Raw genomic sequence first — 19,510 nt, 5'->3', positions numbered from 1 at the left:
CAGTTTTATTTAAGACATTGTATTTTCCACTTATAATACAGTGCTTGTAAAGTGCAATGTTATTTCCTTTCCCTGTGCGCTCATTCCACGTTCAAGTATCAAGAATGCCCAGTTTGCTACAGCAGCTCAACTTTAAAATTGCCATGGAATTTGCTACAAATTTGGGTCCTTCAGTGTTTTGTGGAACAATGCTAAACCTATGCTAGGCTGACTTAATCAACCTCTTCAGTGGTGGGCCCAGAGGAGGCGCCACCAGATGGAGGAGCTCCACCACCAGGGAAGCCCCCAGGCATTCCTCCTAGCATGCCTCCTGCACTCTGGTACAGCTTGGTAATGATGGGGTTGCAGACTTTTTCCAGCTCCTTCTGCTGATGTTCAGATTCTTCCTTCTCTGCAGTCTGGTTCTTATCCTTGAAGTTTGTCATCCTCAACAGTAGCTTTCACGTTGAAAGCATAGGGTTCAAGAGAATTCTTCGAAGACACCTTACCCCGCTGCTTCTCATCTTCAGTTTTGTACTTCTCTGCTTCCTGAACCATGCGTTCAATGTCTTCCTTGCTCAAATGGCCCTTGTCATTAGTGATGGTAATCTTGTTCTCTTTTCCTGTGCTCTTACCCACAGGAGAGACATTGAGGATGCCATTGGCATCATTATCAAAAGTGACTTCAATCTGAGGAACACCATGGGGGGAAGGAGGTTTGCCTGTGAGTTCAAACTTGCCAAGCAAGTTGTTATCCTTGGTCATGGCACGCTCACCTTCATAAACCTGAATGAGTACACTGAGCTGGTTGTCAGAGTAGGTTGTGAAGGTCTGCATCTGCGTCTGCTTGGTGGGAATGGTGGTGTTGCACTTGATGAGGACAGTCATGACTCCACCAGCAGTTTCAATTCCAAGGGAAAGAGGAGTGACATCCAACAGCAGCAAGTCTTGAACATTTTCAGATTCGTCTCCAGATAGAATGGCTGCCTGGACAGCTGCACCATAAGCAACAGCCTCATCAGGGTTGATGCTCTTATTCAGTTCTTTCCCATTGAAGAAGTCCTGTAGAAGTTTCAGAATCTTGGGGATGTGGGTTGAACCACCCACCAGGACAATATCATGGATCTGAGACTTGTCTAGCTTGGCATCCTGAAGGGCTTTCTTGACAGGGTCCAGTGTGTCACGGAACAATTCAGCATTCAGTTCTTCAAATCGGGCATGGGTAATTGAGTTATAGAAGTCAATTCCTTCATAGAGGTAATCAATCTCAGTACTGGCCTGGGTGCTGGAAGAGAGAGTGCAGCTAGCATGCTCACAAGCAGTATGAAGGCGACGGACAGCCCTCTTGTTCTCACTGATGTCTTGCTTGTGCTTGTGCTTGAACTCTGCAATGAAATGGTTGACCATTTCGTTGTCAAAGTCTTCCCCACCTAAGTGGGTATCTGTAGATTGGACCTCAAAGATTCCATCCTCAATAGTGAGAATGGACACATCAAAAGTATCACCACATAAATCAAAGATCAGCACATTTCTTTCTGCTCCGACCTTTTTGTCTAAGCCATAGGCAATAGCAGCAGCAGTTGGCTCATTGATGATTCTAAGTACATTGAGCCCAGCAATAGTTCCAGCACCTCTGGTAGCCTGACGTTGAGAATCATTAAAGTAAGCGGGTACTGTGACAACAGCATTGGTAACGGTCTTCCCAAGATAGGCTTCTGCTATTTCCTTCTTCTTTGTCAAAACCATGGATGACACCTCCTCTGGATAGAAACTTTTTGTCTCTCCCTTGTATTCTACTCGAACCTTAGGCCTGCTTGCATCATTCACCACCATGAAGGGCCAATGCTTCATATCAGACTGGACAACAGCATCGTCAAGTCTTCGTCCAGTGAGGCGTTTGACATCAAAAACCGTGTTAGTGAGATTCATTGTGACTTTCTTTGCAGCATCACCGATCAATCGTTCGGTATCAGTAAAGGCGACATAGCTTGGGGTAGTTCGGTTCCCCTGATCGTTGGCAATTATTTCCACCTTCCCATGCTGGAAGACACCCACACAAGAATAGGTGGTGCCAAGATTAATGCCAACTGCAGGTCCCTTAGGCATGGTTGCTGGAGCGTAGACCCAGGTCTGCTGCAGGAGAAAATGGCAATCTGGAAAGCTGCTGCCACATTCAATGAGCCTGCCCCATATTAACAGGCATGACTGAGTGCCTACGTAATACGTCCTGCCCCATATTAACAGGCATGACTGAGTGCCTACGTAATACGTCCTGCCCCATATTAACAGGCATGACTGAGTGCCTACGTAATACGTCCTGAGGAGTACTGATTCTCTGATCTTAGAATCTTCATTAATTAACCTAATAATATTATGACGACAGAGAGCAAGGATCTACAACTTGTGTGTGTGTGTGTGTGTGTGTGTGTGTGTGTGTGTGTGTGTGTAGTTCGTTCTGTTTGGTCATTTGACCTCACATGCCTTCCTCCAGCATCTTTCTTCCTACATCTCAGGTCTCTTTACATTCTATCCTTGGTCACATCTCCTTCTCTGTATTTCTTGGCATTCAAATTTCCTTCATTCCTTCCTACTTTTTTTTTCTTTTCTGTCATTCCTTATTCTTCCTTGAGACAGTTTCACAAGCATCTTCACCATCTCTTCTCTAAGCAGATGATCAACCCCAGAGGGAAGATCCTATCACAAGCCATCATTTTCCCTGGGCTCTGGGCTACAGTTTGTCAGTTTGTACGCCTGCATTTGTTGGTTCAGCATGGTACGTTGTGCGGCAAGCATTGTTGTCTTTTAATTCTGCCTAGCGCTGGAACTCATTTCCTGTTTCAGGAGAATCCCCAGCTCCCTGTTCATAGAGGTGGTGAGCATATGAACTCAGCTCACCCACTGTCCACAACTTCAGGGCATTTAGACTCCTGAAGGCACTCAGACACTGAGAGAGTTTGGTTCTCCCTCTGTGTTGGAGAGCAGGTAGAGGACAGTGAAGCAGCTATTGTAGGATTTACAGTTGGTGGCCCAAGCAGATCATGGCTGTAGTCTGAATCTGCTGTGTTCTCTTTTCAGAGTTTGGTTCTTCACACTTTTGATGAGTTCTGTGAGCTATGCAAGAGCTTTCCAATGTGTTCCTTTTCTGCTCAATTTAGCCAGTATTGTTTCTGTTGTTTGTAATCAGGAACTGTGACTGCCTAGAACACTTTAAATGGGTTATGTAGTTTTAACTGTGGTGTCTCTGCTAAGTGATGTGGGAAGATAAGGGTGGATGGGCAGGGACTATGTCTGCAGTTTGAAAAGGCCTCTTTACCCCTGGATATCCTGATCCAGAGACCGGTACCACTTGGCTTGCTTAATAAATGTTAGTAACTTGATAACTGATTGAATTTCTAGAAACTTTGCCAGTGGTTTGCTGAGAGGATGATGGGCAAACATTCCTAGGACCACTCTGCCATGGGTTCCCTGATATATTATTATCAAGTTACTCTTTATGCCTATGAAGTGAGAATAAGTCAGTTCCCAACCTAGCTGAGAAGCGTGTCAAATTACAAATGAGTGAATATGTTTGATGAACTTGCAACTCCATGAAAGAAGTGAAATAGAAATGACAGATTCTTGTGCTGTTAGTCATTCACCAAAAAATTATAAGAATTACTTTTTCATAAAATTAGTAAATATCTAGACCATAGAACTTAGAACATATAGAATATCATAAAGGAGAAATAATAATTTGTAATTCCAGGACTTAGAGTTAATATTTTGTATAATCACTAAAAATTTTCCAAAGGCAGCAATATTTCTTTGCTGTTCTGATTACAGAATCATATGAAGGTTTGAGAATTAAGTTCATAGTTTTTAATTCACGTAGAAATTTCCTTGATGTATTAATCTAGAGGCTATTGGGGAAGGGAAAATTTCCCCCTATGCTTCTTGGTTCTTTTGGCTAGTCTAATAATTAAATTGACACAAGGCATATTAACAGGAGAACAAATTAATTTCTTATGTATAAAGGCCTTATAGGTATATGACTCAAAGTAGTGACTAAAGCAGGTACCTTTTATACCAAGAAACAATAAATTTGTGAGGAATTGACAAGAAAAATAAGTTTGGGATTGCAAGAAACCAGGTTTGTTTATACAGCCTTCTCAGATTTGAATTCCCCATCTCTGGTGATAAGGATGTCTCTGTACTTCCTGGTACAGGGAAGTTACCTTTCACATGGGAGATTTATTTTCTCCTTTCAGGGGGGCAAAGGAGGGTCAGAGTATCCTTCTTGCATTGGCTGTTTCTTAAGTAACTTTAACTTAAACTAATCAGTACACCAAGTGGCATATTGGGGGTGGCCTGCTCTGATCCCCATCATGGCCAGATTATGATTCTAGAGAATGAGTAGATATTAGTCAGTGTTCTTTGGTGAGTGTTTGGTGCTCCAAGCAAAGAGAAGGGCAGAAAGCCAAGGTCTGTGGATGTGGAGAAATGAGTTTTGTCCAGGGGTGTTCAGGGTGGCTGGAGGTCAGTGGAGAAGTGGATCGGTATTCCATCACAGATGGCTCAGACATTTAAATTTTATCCTGAAATTAGAGAAGATCTTTATAAGGACTCACAGCAGAAGAATGAGATAATCAGATCTGCTTTCTTGAAATCTGATTCATCAGCAGTTTGATGCATCAGAGAGGACTGGGGATGAAGAGTAGGGCAAGACCACAAGCAGGCTACTCCGTTGCAATAGTCTAGCAGCAATGCCAAGACTAGAAACAAAAACGGTGGTGGCATGAAGATAAGGAAAAGACTATAGCATCACTGAGTAAGGGAAACCAGACAACTCGCTGACTATTTGGGTATAAGGAGTGAGTATAAGGAGTGAAGAAGGCCACCTTACTAAGCTATGTGGTGATCACCATGTGCTTAATCACAGAAGTAAAAGAAAGACGCTTTCACATCTACTCTAAAATTTACTCCCTTAGCCACGTCTCTGAATAATGAGACTGGGAGGAAAAGGCAATGGTTAAACTCACGTTCTCACCTACCCTGTTCTTTCTTGGTTCCATTCAGGAACTCTCAACTTTTCCCAGAGGAAAGTAATAAACCACGTTCATACTAAGATGTTGCAAAGAGGTTTCAGTCAATGTGGACCAAGGATTACCTGCATCAAAATCTCAAGGGGGCAGGGCTGGATATCTGCATTTTAACAGGCATCCAAGATGATTTGTATGTCCAGTAAATTTTGGTAACCACCGTGACAGATACTTAACATCTCAACTCTCCCAGGAGTATTTTAAGAGAGGAACACAAAACAAAATAATCCAATTCAATAGGTTTTTATTCAGTATATCTAATGCCTTTGCTAAACACTATCTGCTCTTCCAGATTAAATCTATCTACAAGGAAACAGATGGGAAGGGAGGGAGCGAGGGACATAAAGATCTGCCCACAGGTCAAATAAGAAAATAACTAATGCTAGAATTCAGATATTCCTCTGCAGGTCAGGAGAAGAGATATTTTTACAGTACAAATGAGGTAATTCCTCTCAGGAAGCCTTAAATCCTAATCCTTGGGTGAATGCCTACTCTCTTTCCACCACTCATAAATGCTGTCTTTCCAGGAGAACTCAGAAAAAAACTTTTTGTAATTTTTTAAAGTAAATCTTAGAGATTTCCCCCAACTATTGTTAGAGCCTCAAATAGGACCCACCCCAACCCTTCCATAAGCTGTTATTGCCTTTGTATTTGCAATTGTAAATGGTTTTATAGTGTTGTTCTAGATAGTCTAAACATAATTGATTTTAACAAGGAATTGGCAATAAAGCTCATTTTAATCCTTTCGGTTTAAGTGGAAATTCATAAAAAGTGAACTAAGAGATGTAAAAAATTGATTAAATCTTGCAAACCAATGTATAATCTAAAATAAAAATTCCATATCACAAAACAATTACCTCCAATGATTTAAAAGGGAAAATTTAAGTCTGATAATTTCATTCTTAGCTAGATGGGAAAAAGTTGAACACACTGTATTGACAGTGATTAAACCAGAAAACATATTCAACATCTGTTTAACCTCAATTGGAAAGAGAGCTCCTTGAAAGTATTTTTTATGCCTTTTAGATTGCTTTATATCATCGAGGGACTCCATTTCCACTATATATAACTACCTATTGAATGTGATGAACAGCTTTACAGGGGGATTGGGCTATAGCTGAAAATACAAAAAATTCAATAGATATAAAAACCTGGCTTAGTTTTCATTGCTATTGTAATAGAGTAATGCTAGATCATTTTAGGTTAATAGAGCAAAGTATTTTTAGAAACTACTGGACCTTAAATAGATTCTAAAGCAGTAGAAATAAGATTTGAGAACTTTAAAAAAAATGGGAAAAGATTCACAATTACAGCTTTGTCATAATGTGAAAGCAAGCATTAGAAAAAAAATTGGCTTATTATGATCTTTAAACAGTAAACCCTTTATTGAGTATAAGCTGAGCTTGACAAAGAAAACTTAGTTCAAGAGTAATAGCTGATTTTTGTAACATTAATATGAGCATCCATATCTAGCACCCTCCCTTCCAGTTGACTAGTGAAATGGAAAATAGAATATTAGGACGGGGAAAGCCTTATCAAGTGGAAATTAGGAGAAAGAGATATTCATGCCCAGAAACTCTGAGCAATTTCTGCAAGGTAAGTACAGACATAATGTAGCTAAGAAAGGGAAGGACAATTTGTAAATCCCCACCTATGAATTCATGATGTAAGTACAAGAGATTCCAACATCCTCCTACCCCTCCCCACCCCAGTGCCACACGGTCATCCCTAATTCATAGGGGCAAAGGCTGGAGGCAAACCCCCATATGGCTGTGTCCACATTAGCTGGGGAAGCCTTGGTGATGCTCACTCGTCCACCCCCCATACAAACACACTTGATGTGGACTACGAAGTCAGGCAGAGAGCTAGCATTTGGCCGTGGTCACCTTGCATTAAGAGGAAGTGGACAAGGTTTAGCATACAGGAGAAATGAGGGTTGGAGCAGAATACTCCAGCACATTTCTGGCTGCCATATCTAAGAAGAGAAAGACACCTTCAACCAAAAGTAAAGTTTGCTGCTGCTGCTGCCTCAGCCTCAGGTGCCTTCCAGACTGGTCCCAGAGAAGGGAGATTCTGAAATAGCAAAGTAACACTATAGCAATTCTGAATTTTCTTTTTCTTCTTTTATCTAGACCTGTCAGGTTAGAGTAGGAATCCAAGCACTCTTACAAAACCAGTCTCGGCTCCTGCCTAGACAATAATGGAACTTCCTCTGTACTAATTGTAATGATGTTGATTATGATGGTGATGAGAACAATGATTATAATGGCAACTACCATTCATTAATCAATTACCATGTGCATGACACTGTGCTAAGCTCTTTCTGGTATTAAATCAGTTAATTATAACTGAATTTAATAAATAATCATATTTATTTTTAATTATCATAATCATACTTTTTATAGTTTGTGCCATTATTAGGAATATTTTATAAATGAGGACTCTGAGCTTAGAGAGACTTACTAACTTGCCCAAGCTTGTTTATCTAGAGAGAAACTGAGTTAGGATTTGAATTTAGGGTGAGAAAACAGAGAAACATTGATGAATTTAAGAGACGGTAGGTATCTACTCTGACAAATCAGAGCAAACAAGAGAATGAAGAATACAGAAGTTTGAAAAATCTCTAACTCATGTTCTTTAAAGGATACTATGTTTATAAAGTTAGAGGAAGCAAACATGAAATGAGACTGATCTGAAAGGCCTGAATGTAGTTTAAAAGAAATAAAAAGATTGCTTCCATATGAATTAAAAATTTTTTGTTCTAGTTCTGTGAAAAATGCCGTTGGTAATTTGATAGGGATTGCATTGAATCTGTAAATTGCCTTGGGTAGTATAGTCATTTTAACAATATTGATTCTTCCAATCCAAGAACATGGTATATCTCTCCATCTGTTTGCGTCATCTTCAGTTTCTTTCATCAGCATCTTATAGTTTTTGGAGTACAGGTCTTTTGCCTCCTTAGGTAAGTTTACTCCTAGGTATTTCATTCTTTTTTGATGCAGTGGTAAATGGGATTGTTTCCTTAATTTCTCTTTCTGATATTTCATTGTTTGTGTATAGAAATGCAACAGATTTCTGTATATTAATTTTTTATCCTGCAACTTTACCAAATTCATTGATGGGCTCTAGTAGTTTTCTTGTAGTCTTTAGGATTTTCTATGTATAGTAGTAATATGTCATCTGCAAACAGTGACAGTTTTACTTCTTTTCCAACTTGGATTCCCTTTATTTCTTTTTCTTCTCTGATTGCTATGGCTAGGACTTCCAAAACTATGTCGAATAAAAGTGGTGAGAGTGGGCATCCTTGTCTCGTTCCTGATCTTGGAGGAAATGCTTTCAGCTTTTCACCATTGAGTATGATGTTAGTTGTGGGTTCATATATATGGCCTTTATTATGTTGAAGTATGTTCCCTCTATACCCACTTTCTGAAGAGTTTTTATCATAAATGGATGTTGAATTTTATGAAAACCTTTTCCTGCATCTATTGGGATGAGCATATGGTCTTCTTCAGTTTGTTAATATGGTGCATCACATTGATTGATTTGTGGATATTGAAAAATGCTTGCATGCCTGGGATAAATCCCACTTGATCATGGTGTATGATTTTTTTTAATGTACTGTTGGAGTCAGTTTGCTAGTATTTTGTTGAGGATTTTTGTGTCTGTGTTCATCAGTGATATATGCCTGTAATTTTCTTTTTCTGCGGTATCTTCATCTGGCTTTGGTATCAGGGTGATGGTGGCCTCATCGAATGAGTTTGCAAGTGTTCCTTCCTCTGCAATTTTTTAAGAATAGTTTTATGGTAGGTGTTAACTCTTCTCTAAATTTTTGGTACAATTCACCTGTGAAGCCATCTGGTCCTGGACTTTTGCTTGTTGGGATTTTTTTAATTACTTATTCAATTTCAGTACTGGTAATTGATCTATTCATATTTTCTATTTTTTGCTGGTTCAGTCTTGGGAGATTGTAAATGAAAAAAGATTGCTAAATGAAAACACAATGGAGGCAGGACACATTAGGTTAGATAAAATTAAACCAATACTATAGAAAATAAGTGTAAGAATTCTCCCAAAATTTAGGAAAAGAAGTAAAATAATGAGAGACAAGACAAGAGACCCAAAGAACAGATCTGAGGGATGTAACATACAAAATAGGGATCTAAGGAGTAAAGAACTGAGCAGATAGAGAAAACAACAATAAATAATAAGAAGAAAGTTTTCCTTAAAAAAGATTTGTGTCTTCAAGGCAAAAGAATTAGAAAAGCTATAGACAGGAAACAAAGATTTCCTACCAAAAACAAACAAACAAACAAAAAAAGATAGTCTAGCAGAGAGAAAGAGAGAGGGGAAAGATCATTAGTAACAATCTAGAGGGTGAAAGAAATAAAAGATTGTGACTTGAACTGTCAAGTTGCTGTTTATGAACAGGGGTAACTGGAAGTTATTCTCATGTATGGAAGGATCTAGAAAATCACACAAAAGGGCCCTTCCTAAAAAGAAAAAGAAAAAATAAAAACTCTCAATCAGTTCTTTAGGCTAAGATTTTAGTCAAAATAGAAAACACAGGAACAGGGAGCTAGTAAAATTAAGAAAATTATTAATGTACAACAAAACCAGTGAAACATAAATGTTGTGATAACTATAATGAATTGATTTTTCTACAGCAGTAACAAATCACCACAAACTTAGTAGCTTAAACAACACAAATTTATTTTTTTACAATTCTGCAGGTTAAAAGTCTGACACGTGTCTCTTTGGGCTAATATCAAGGTGTCAGCAGTGCTGCATTCCTTTCAGAAGACTCTAGGGGAAGTTTGTTTCCTTGCCTTTTCCAGTTTTTAGAGGCTGTCAACTTTCTTTATCTGATGGTCTCCTTCCTCCATCTTTAAAGCCAGCAACGTTGCATTGTTTGGACCATTCTTCTATAGTCACATCTCCCTCTGACTCTCTTCTTACGCCTCCCTCTTTTTAAGGACACTTGTGATTAGATTGGGCCCACAAGGATAACCAGGAAAATCTTGCCGTCTCAAGTTCCTTAACTAAATTACATCTACGAAGTCCCTTTTGCCATGTAAGGTAACATATTCACAGTTTCCAGGAATCTGTTCTAATTGGAGGGAAGGGGAATTTTCTGCCTATCACACGGTAATAAAACAATGTAGACATCAAACCTATTCTGAAATTACTGTAAAAATTAGTATTTTAACTCTTGTTCTAAGGTTTCATGATTATGTGTTTTCCTCATATATTTCTTTTGACTCTGGCCTTAAATGTTGCTATTCTTAATTTTGCAAACCGACTTCTAAATTCCTATCTTTGGCTTTTGAAACCTGACACTGATTTAGTTTCTCCTTCTGAGTTGGAGTGAGTATAGGACCGCTCTATGGGAGCGCATTATATAATATTACACTCCTATGTAAAATCTACAGATAGAGATAAAATTAAAATGCTTATTATCTCCACTGTTCCACCCTTGGATGCGTGTGTGAAAGAAGGGAGATGGGGGTTGATATACTTACAGAAAAATGAAGACATTCAGGAGAGCCAAACTTTAGAATATGGGGAGAGTAATACAAACTCATATATAAAATATAAACTAAGTATAAATTACAAGATGATTCTTACATTTTTTTTGTTTGGTCTATATTTGAAGCATGAAATCATGATTTTTAAAACTATAAAGTAATAGACAAAGTTTATATGCATATAAAATGTAGACATATACATATATATTTACACATATGTGTATGTAGATATGCATACAACATATCTGTAAGTTATCAAGGAATAAATAAGCTTTCACCTCAGAGAAGCTGTTACTTGAAGCAATTTTTACATGCTATTGCGCAAAGTGTAGAACTAAGAGGAATGTAAATATAAGTTACGCTTGAAAACCTGCTTTGGCTAAAACCCTGAATTCTTTTTAAATGATGAAAGAAAAATGGGATTACAGTAGATAGTTCCAATCCAGTTTTTTAAAAGTAGTGTTAATGTCTGCCTGTTAAAGGAGGTCATTATTTGTAACCTAAATCTGTTGATGTTTTTGTTGGACATTGATTCATTAGAAGAATATTCATAGGCAAGACATTCCTGCCAGTTGTCTGAAAAGCAGATTGAAATAAATTGGCAGGAGGGGTTTAGGCATAAATGAGAACTCTGCTTGCCTGCTTCCTTTCCAACACGTATAGGGAAAAATTTGCGACATTATTTCTAAACTGGAAATTTTGATCAGATTATACCCAGGCTTCTGAAATTTAAAAATGTAACTATACAAGAAAAGTATTGGCAGGAATTTTAAACTATTACATATATTTGAATGAAGTATATAACTAGATCTGTTAAATTCAAAACCACATTTTAAGAACGATATGAATGAACTCCCAGGTAGTTGTAATTGAGGTGGTGGGAACCATGCCGTAAAACAAATGAGTGAATGAGTGGGAAAAGTATCATTTCAAAAAAATAAGTCTAAGAAGAACATGGAGCAGACTTATTCCATGTTGCCCTCTGGGTTAGGTACCTCCTAATTGCCACTTCAGACCCAGTCTCTACCTTTCTAGACCCTGGGGCCTACAATTCCTGCAATTTCTATACTCTACAATTTCAAGACCAGGGTCAGCAAACTTTCTATAAAGGACCAGATAGCAAATATTTAGGCTTTGTAGGCCATATGGCTTCTGTTACAAATACTCACCTCTGCTGCTGTAGCACAAAATCAGTTATAGGCCAACCTTATGTATTAAAAAAGGCTGTAAGCAAAAAAAAAATCTGTGGGCCTGTTCTAGACTCCAGCCTTCAACTCCCTATAGGTACATGAGGCTGGGGGGTATGTGGTTTATAGACCACAAGTCTTGTGATATGAGGATCTCTTAGAAAACAGGATTCTTAGGGTGTGGGGAGAAAATATCACAAATAGTACAAAGATAGAGCTCTCTTTCAAATCATAAGAAAACTATCAGACCTGTGAAAGGACTCAGTTGTCTGGCAAAACAGGGAATCATTATGATGAATTATTTTTTAAGGCCCCCCAAATAGAAGTTGATTTATGAAATAAGAAAAGAAAACATGGTAAGGGGCAGTATCATTGACAACCCTCCAATTCTAAGGCCAGGGACAGCCCTGCTTAAGAATGAAGCTGGAGCAGGACAACAGAGAATCCCCCGACCACTGTTGTCATAAGGTTAGAAAGTACCAAATAACAAGCAACACGTATCTGTCCCTGAGAAAGAGCTAAGAAAATTGAGATACAAGCACAAAGGGAAGGCTGAGAGCTGAAGGTGGGACAAGAACATTGAGGAAAAACCTCTGGCTGCACAGCTCCCAAGATTAACATGAGATAACTCTGAAGGGGACAGTAGCAGCAGCAAAAATCAAACCAGCTCAGAGACTGCATAAAGTGATACAACCTCCCACACTACTGGTCTAACAGAAGAGGCATACCCATTCCCATTCCCAGGCATAAATATTATGTGACTCAGTTCCTACTTATGCTACACACAATGACTGGCATTCAAAAAAAAAAAAAACTATGAGACACAAGCAAGAAAAAAGAACCCACTGTCAAGAGACAAAGCAAGTAACAAAACCAGACTCAGAAATGACCCAATCATTGGAAATATGAAACAGGGAATTTTAAATACTATCATTTATAAATAATAAATTATTATTATAGTGGAAAACATAGTCAACAGGCCTGAACAGATGTGGAATTTAACAAAAAAAGATGTAAGCTATAAGAAATAGTCAAATAGAAATTCTAGAAATACCTTCCAAAAATGAAATAGAATTTTTGAGACTAGAGAATGAGTGAATGAATAAATGAAGATAAGAGAATTTAATATCAGCAGACCTACACCACAGGAATTTTTTAAAAAAAACAATCCACAGGTCTTTAGGCAAAAGGAATATGATACTGGACAGAAACATGGATCTATACAAATATGTGTAGATGAGGAATTCTAGGAGCAGTTAAAGTGCAGGTAAATATAAAAAACATTTTTCCTCACTTGTATTTGCTCCAGAAAATAATTGAATGTCTAAAGAAAAACTAGTAGTTATGCATTAGGGTTTATGGCATATATAAATGTATCATGGATGACATCATTTACATCATTGGCAGTATGCTGTTTCAAGAATTGCACTCTAAATAAGGCAGCATAACATTTGGAGTACACTGTTATTAATTAATGATGTACATTGAAAGCCCAGGGGCAACCACTACATTTTTTAAAAGAGGTATATATAATAAGCTAATCATGGAGATAAAATAGAATTGTGTAAATTAATCAAAGTAAGCCATGAAAAAGAGACAAGGAAGAACAAAAAACAGATGGAACAAATGGAAAACAAATAGCAAGATGGTAGATTTTAATTAAACTGTATCAGTATTTAGTCTTTTAGAAAATGGCTTAAATACACCAATTAAAAGACAGAGACTGTCAGATTGGATAATGTCTTAGTCTGTTCAGGCTGCTATAACAAAGTACCATAGACCAGGTGGCTTATATAAAACAGAAATTTATTTCTCACCGTTCTGGAGACTGGGAGTTCAAGATCAAGGCACTGGCAGATTTCGTGTCTGGTGAGAGCCTGCTTCCTGGTTCCTAGACAGTTGTCTTCTCACTATGTCCTCACATGGCAGAAGGGGTGAGTGAGCTCTCTGGGGTCTCTTTTATGAGGGCACTAATCTTATTCATGAGGGCTCTGCCCTCATGACCTAATCACCTAAGGCCCTGCCTCCTAATACTGTCACATTGAGGGTTAGTATTTCAACATATGAATTAGAGGGTGGGAGGTGGCACATACAATTTATAATAGATAAAAAGCAAGACCCAACTTTATTCTGTCTAGATGAAGCCATTTAAATATAAAGAGATATGTAGATTAAAAGCAAAAGAATGCAAAAGTATATGCTGTGCCAACACTAATCAAAAGAAAGCTGGAGTGACTATATTAATATCAGACAAAATAGACTTCAGATCAAGGAATACTACCAGGAACAAAAGAAGGACATTACATCATGATAAAGGGTGCAATTAAATAATAAGGCATAGCATTCCTAAGTGTGTATGCATTTAACAAAAAAACCTCAAATTACATGAAGCAAAAACTGATAGAATTAAAAGGAGAAATAGACAAATCCACAATTAGTTTTGGAGACTTCAATGCTTCTCTGTCAAAAGTCAATAGAAAAGTAGACCAAAAAACCGTAAAGATACAGAAGATTTGAAAAACATTATCACCTACCTTCATCTAATTAACATTTATAGAATGCTTAGCAATAACATTAGCAGAGTACACATTTGTTTCAAATACTCATGGAACATTCACCATATTCTGATACATAAATCAAATATTAACAATTTTAAAAGAATTGAAATCATATAACATGTTATCCATAACAGAAGTCAACTAGAAATCAGTAAAGACATTTGCAAAATCTCCTAACATCTAGAAATTAGATAATACACTGTTTTAAACAAGTCATGAGGCAAAGAAGTCACAAGGGAAATCACAAAATACTTTGAATTGAAGAAAAATCAAAACATCGCATCAAATGTTGTGGGATGTTGCTTAAGTAGTGCTTAGAGAAAAATCTAGACATCAAATGCTAACATTAGGAAAGAGGGAAAGTCTTAAATCTATTATCTAGGTTTCTACCTTAAGAAATTATGAAAAGAAGAGCAAATTAAACCTAAGGAAAAAGGGGAGAAAATTACGTTTAATCTGAAGCATAAAAACAGTAGAATGAAATTAAAAACTGGGTGTTATTTTGACAGATCAATAAAAATGATAAAACTCAAGCCAGCCTGATCAGGAACAAAAGAGAGAAGACACAAGTAACCAACACCTGGAATGAGTAAGGAACATCACTGTAGAACCTATAGATATTATAAGGGTAATAACAGGCTATCAGTTTTATGTCCTTAAATTTGACAGATTAAAAGAAATGAACAAATCCCTTACAAGACACAAACTACCAAAGCACACTGAAGAAGAAACAGATAATCTGATTAGTCAGACATCTATTAAAGAAATTAAATTTGTACTTAAGAAGTTTCTAAATAATAAGACTCCACACCTAGATGTTCTCACTTATAAATTCTATCATACATTTAAGGAAAAAATTACAATTCTACAAAACTTTTCAAAGAAATAGAAGTTAAAAGAACACTCTTGTTTTATGAGGCCAGTATTACCCTGATATCAAAACCAGTTAGAGTACAAGAAAAGAAAACTATAGAATAGCCTTCATGAATATATATATATATACACACATATTTTTTTTTAGGTGACAGGATCAAGTGAGATTTGCCCCAAGAATGCAAGCCTAATTCAACATTTCAAATTTAATCAAAAGGCAAAGCTATGTTGATGAAAAACCAATCAGTGGTTGCCAGGGGCTGGCCTGGGGCTTGGGGTAGAAACTGACTACAAAGGGGCCTGAAATAACTTTTAGTAGGGATGAAATTTTACATATCTTGATGGTTGTGGCAGTTACATGAGTTTATACATTTGTCAAAACTCTTAGATCTATACACTAAAAATGGTGAATATTGTATGTAAATTATATCTCAATGAATCTAACCTCAAAAAAAATTGTCACCCTACATTCAAGCAAAATAAGAACAAATTTATTTATTTCCTCAAATATTTTTTGAATGTTTGCTATGTAAGTGACACTGTTTGAGGGCTACTATCTAGATATACCTTTTTCTTTTCATTTTCTTTTAAGTATAATGTGAGTTGTGTGTGACATATTGATTTTTTCCAGTAAATATTTTCATTGACATAAAATACTACCTTAATGGCCCAGTTAAAGTATTATTTAAGAAAGTTTTTTCTACTTTTTTAAAAATTCTGAATTCCCTTTTCATGATAAATCTGTAAGCAAGTAGGTGAAATCATGAACGTAAGACAATTTTGTTTGTTTCAAAAACTATTTCAGAAATTCACAGTGAAGTAAATGATGTTTTTGTTCTTGTTCTATTACTTGGTAAGGACAATTGTTAGTCTAACCATCATTTTTAAATTAGGTTAAATAAAACTTTTTCTATACAATGCTTTTGACAGTTAGCATGCTGTTGTATGGAATGAGAAGGAGGAGTGAAGAAGTGTTAGAAATGATGCTGGGACTTTGAATTTCTTTTTTCTTTCATGAAGTACATTGATAAATCACTTATCTCATATAATAACCCACAATCAATATGCCATAAAACTCATTACCATGAATTAGAGAGAAGTGAGAAATGTTAGCTTATCCTTTAAGTGTTAAGGCTGTAATACTTAGCATCATTTTAATGAGTTGCCTGTGATTTATTCACCATCTAGTATTAATTGAAAAAAAGACATCTCAGATAATACTGCTCATTGAAATAGATAAAGGAGCATTTTTGGAAATAAAGCAATACTTTGTATAGAATTTCTTTCTAGACACATATTTGGGGTGACAAATCATTGTACGAATTTAGAGTTAAAATGTATTTCTAAGAGAATATATGTGTTCTCATGCATGAAGCCCTCTATGCCATATGCTTTGGTTGATGCAGGCTGAAATCTGCTCAAAGGGAGGTAAATACATTTAATATTCACTAGTGTGAACTGGGCCATCTCACTATTTCAGGGTACGTAACTGATTTTGCTGTCCTGTTTATAATATTCCTGCTTTGCATGAACGGGAAGAAAAACTCTCTCCCCAAACTTCCACTTATTTTTATTTCTTATTATACAAATATTTTAGAAATTATAATTAAACACCAAATAAAAGGACAGCATTTGTTCACAATCTTGTCACCTCAACAATCAAATTTTAAGTTTTCTATTATCCTTTTGAAGCCTTGACAATCTGTCTATAAAATTTTTTTTTTTTAAATGTGTGTTAGGGGACAAAATCAATATAATTTTAATACTATAACCGTGTATTCAACTTCACAATGTCTCTGGTGGTTAGGTTTCGGCACACATGTTTTTTTTGGTTTTTTTTTTACATCTTTATTGGAGTATAATTGCTTTACAATGGTGTGTTAGTTTCTGCTTTATAACAAAGTGAACCAGTTATACATATACATATGTTCCCATATCTCTTCCCTCTTGCGTCTCCCTCCCTCCCACCCCCCCATCCCACCCCTTTTTGACATAGTAGTAAACATAGCGACAAAACTGTTTACTCATTCATTCAACAAATATTTATTAAGTGCCAACATTATTTTAGAAGCTTAAGATATAGCAGACCAAAAAAAATCTCTGCTTTCTTGAAGGTTAAATTCCAGGGGATTGAAGACAGATGATAAAAAAAAAAAGTACGTTATATTACTGTTAGAAAGTGATAAATACTTCGGTTAAAAAATAGTGAAGATATGGGGGGTGTCAGGAGTGCCAGGGCAGGGGGAGGTGCATTGCCATGATAAATACTAGTATAAACTGAGTAGGTCTCCTTGAAAAGGTGACACTGGAACAAAGACTTAAAGGAGGTGAAGTGGTTAGCCTTGTGGATGTCCAGACAGGGGCCAGAGCCAGGCTGAGGCCCTAGGGGGAGCAGGAATGGAGGCCAGTGTGGCTGGAGTGCAGGGACCAAAGTGGAGAATGGTAGAGGGGATGAAGAGAGAGAGCTGGTGGGGGAGGGGCAGGGGAGGGCTTTGTGAGCCACTGCAAGGCCTTTAGCTTTTGGGTTGTATAATTATCTTGTATTCTTGTTGCTTATTTTTTCCCCACTTACCATCATATCAGAAACATTTTCCATATCATTTCATCCTCTTCTACATCAGGTATATGGCACAATAGAAAGTAATTCCCGCAGTGATGTTAGCCTGACCAATGGAGCATAAACAACCTTCTATGAAAAAGAAAACAGGGAAAGATACAAGTCAGTTAGATTTTATTTTTGGAATCTCTCATTTTTCTCACAATTTATTTCCATTTTTTTCTTTCTCATCCCCATTACCACATATAGGTGCCTAGAGGGAAAAAAACCTGTTCTAATATTTGTATACCTTAAAGTATTAGAGACTTGATTTTTTTTTTTTTTTTCTGACACTTCTTTATTTTGGATGTGGAAAAAGCAATGTTTAATACAAAAGGAAACTGCAAAGGAAGAATTTCAGGCATTGGAACCGTCTCCCATCATGTGTAAGGAAGACCTTGTTTCAGGGGTGGCTAGGATATCGACTCAATAGTGGTTGATATAACAGATGAGTCCTTAGTAAGCCAACGTGTTTACCCTCCTGTGAATGCATGTGGCTAGAAATGGAATTTGGTCCAAAGATGACTATTTAAAACCATATAATTCTGAGGCACATATATCTTTAAGAAAGTCTGTCTTCTTCCCAGGAGATAGTGTTAGAATTGACCTGTCTTCACATCTCTATGCTAGCTTTTCTACGAGCCTTACTCATTTTCCCAAAACTCTTGTCAGTGTCCATTGTATATGCAATAAATGGAAACCAGAGCCTGCTCATTACTATGAGACACTGTCATGCACTCACATTATTATCTCTTTTTTGATGCAACTGGCTAAAATGTGTTCTTAAAATGTGGCAATTAAACAACAGATTCAAATTTCCGTTTTTGCTTTCAAGTGACTAGCTAATTAGATGATTTATATTTAAATTCTATCCAACCTATGCAATTGTTCATTATATTTATTTCCAGTGTAAATACAAATGTTAAAACAACAAAACTTAGAATAAGTATTGGTTACCTGAAAAATGAATGCACTCATTTCATTCCGTGTTATTTTGCCGATTTCACATTAGATTTGTTTCTATGTAGAAGCACATTGGGTAATCGAATTAATTCTCCCACGTGTTCATCATTTGTTCCTTACAGGAATAGTTATTCCTAAGACTTAAAATGAAATATTTCAGATGTTGTTTTGCTTGATTGCCATGTTATATTTAGGTAAGCATTTGCCTTTTAGTGCTCTCAAAGCTGTCTAATGTGATATACTATGAGTTTAATTTCTCTAAGTCCATACTTTATTTCATTGACATAAATGCATGGATTTCAGTAAACTGAAACTCCTATTTATAGGAGGCAGAATTAGTTTTAGTTACGTAGAGTAGGTATCCTCCTTTTCCTCATTTTTGCTTTCAAACCATTTCTCTTTCAGCACTGCCTGCTTCTTTGAAGTGCATTTTATCAGTTTTTCTTTTTTTTATTATCAGTTTTTCGTGTTCCTTTTTACTATCATCTACCAATGCCAGGAAACTGTCCTCGCCACGTGGATCGTACACTTACTGGTTACTTGAATACATGGGTCACTGTACTCTTCTTCATTCTAGTGATTTATTGTCTACAACAGTGACCCCCACTCCTGGCATCCCAGTTCATTGGCACTTCCCCTGCAAAAGATGTTTTTCTCCTTATCTGCGCTGCCTTGAAGAATTTCAGTGTCAGCCATCTCCCTCTCTGCCCTCCAGTCTTTTCAGTTCTGTGACTCTATACCACCTTAGGAC

At 36.9% G+C, this 19,510-nt stretch overlaps 1 protein-coding gene across 1 annotated transcript; it reads right to left on the bottom strand.

Moving 5' to 3' along the window:
* Positions 1-212: 212 nt before the first annotated feature.
* LOC309825313 (heat shock cognate 71 kDa protein-like) lies at positions 213-2,085 on the bottom strand (the record flags this gene model as incomplete). The annotated part of the gene is given in 2 exon segments (XM_082658857.1): positions 213-411; positions 413-2,085. Coding segments are annotated over 2 exon segments (1,872 nt in total).
* Between the last annotated feature and the right edge of the window lie 17,425 nt (positions 2,086-19,510).

This window comes from Grampus griseus (genome assembly GCF_964374135.1).
Source record: "Grampus griseus genome assembly, chromosome: 7".
NCBI classification, from domain to species: Eukaryota; Metazoa; Chordata; class Mammalia; order Artiodactyla; family Delphinidae; genus Grampus; species Grampus griseus.
Note: the sequence above shows the minus strand (reverse complement) of the source record. Positions and strands in the feature narration are given on the sequence as shown.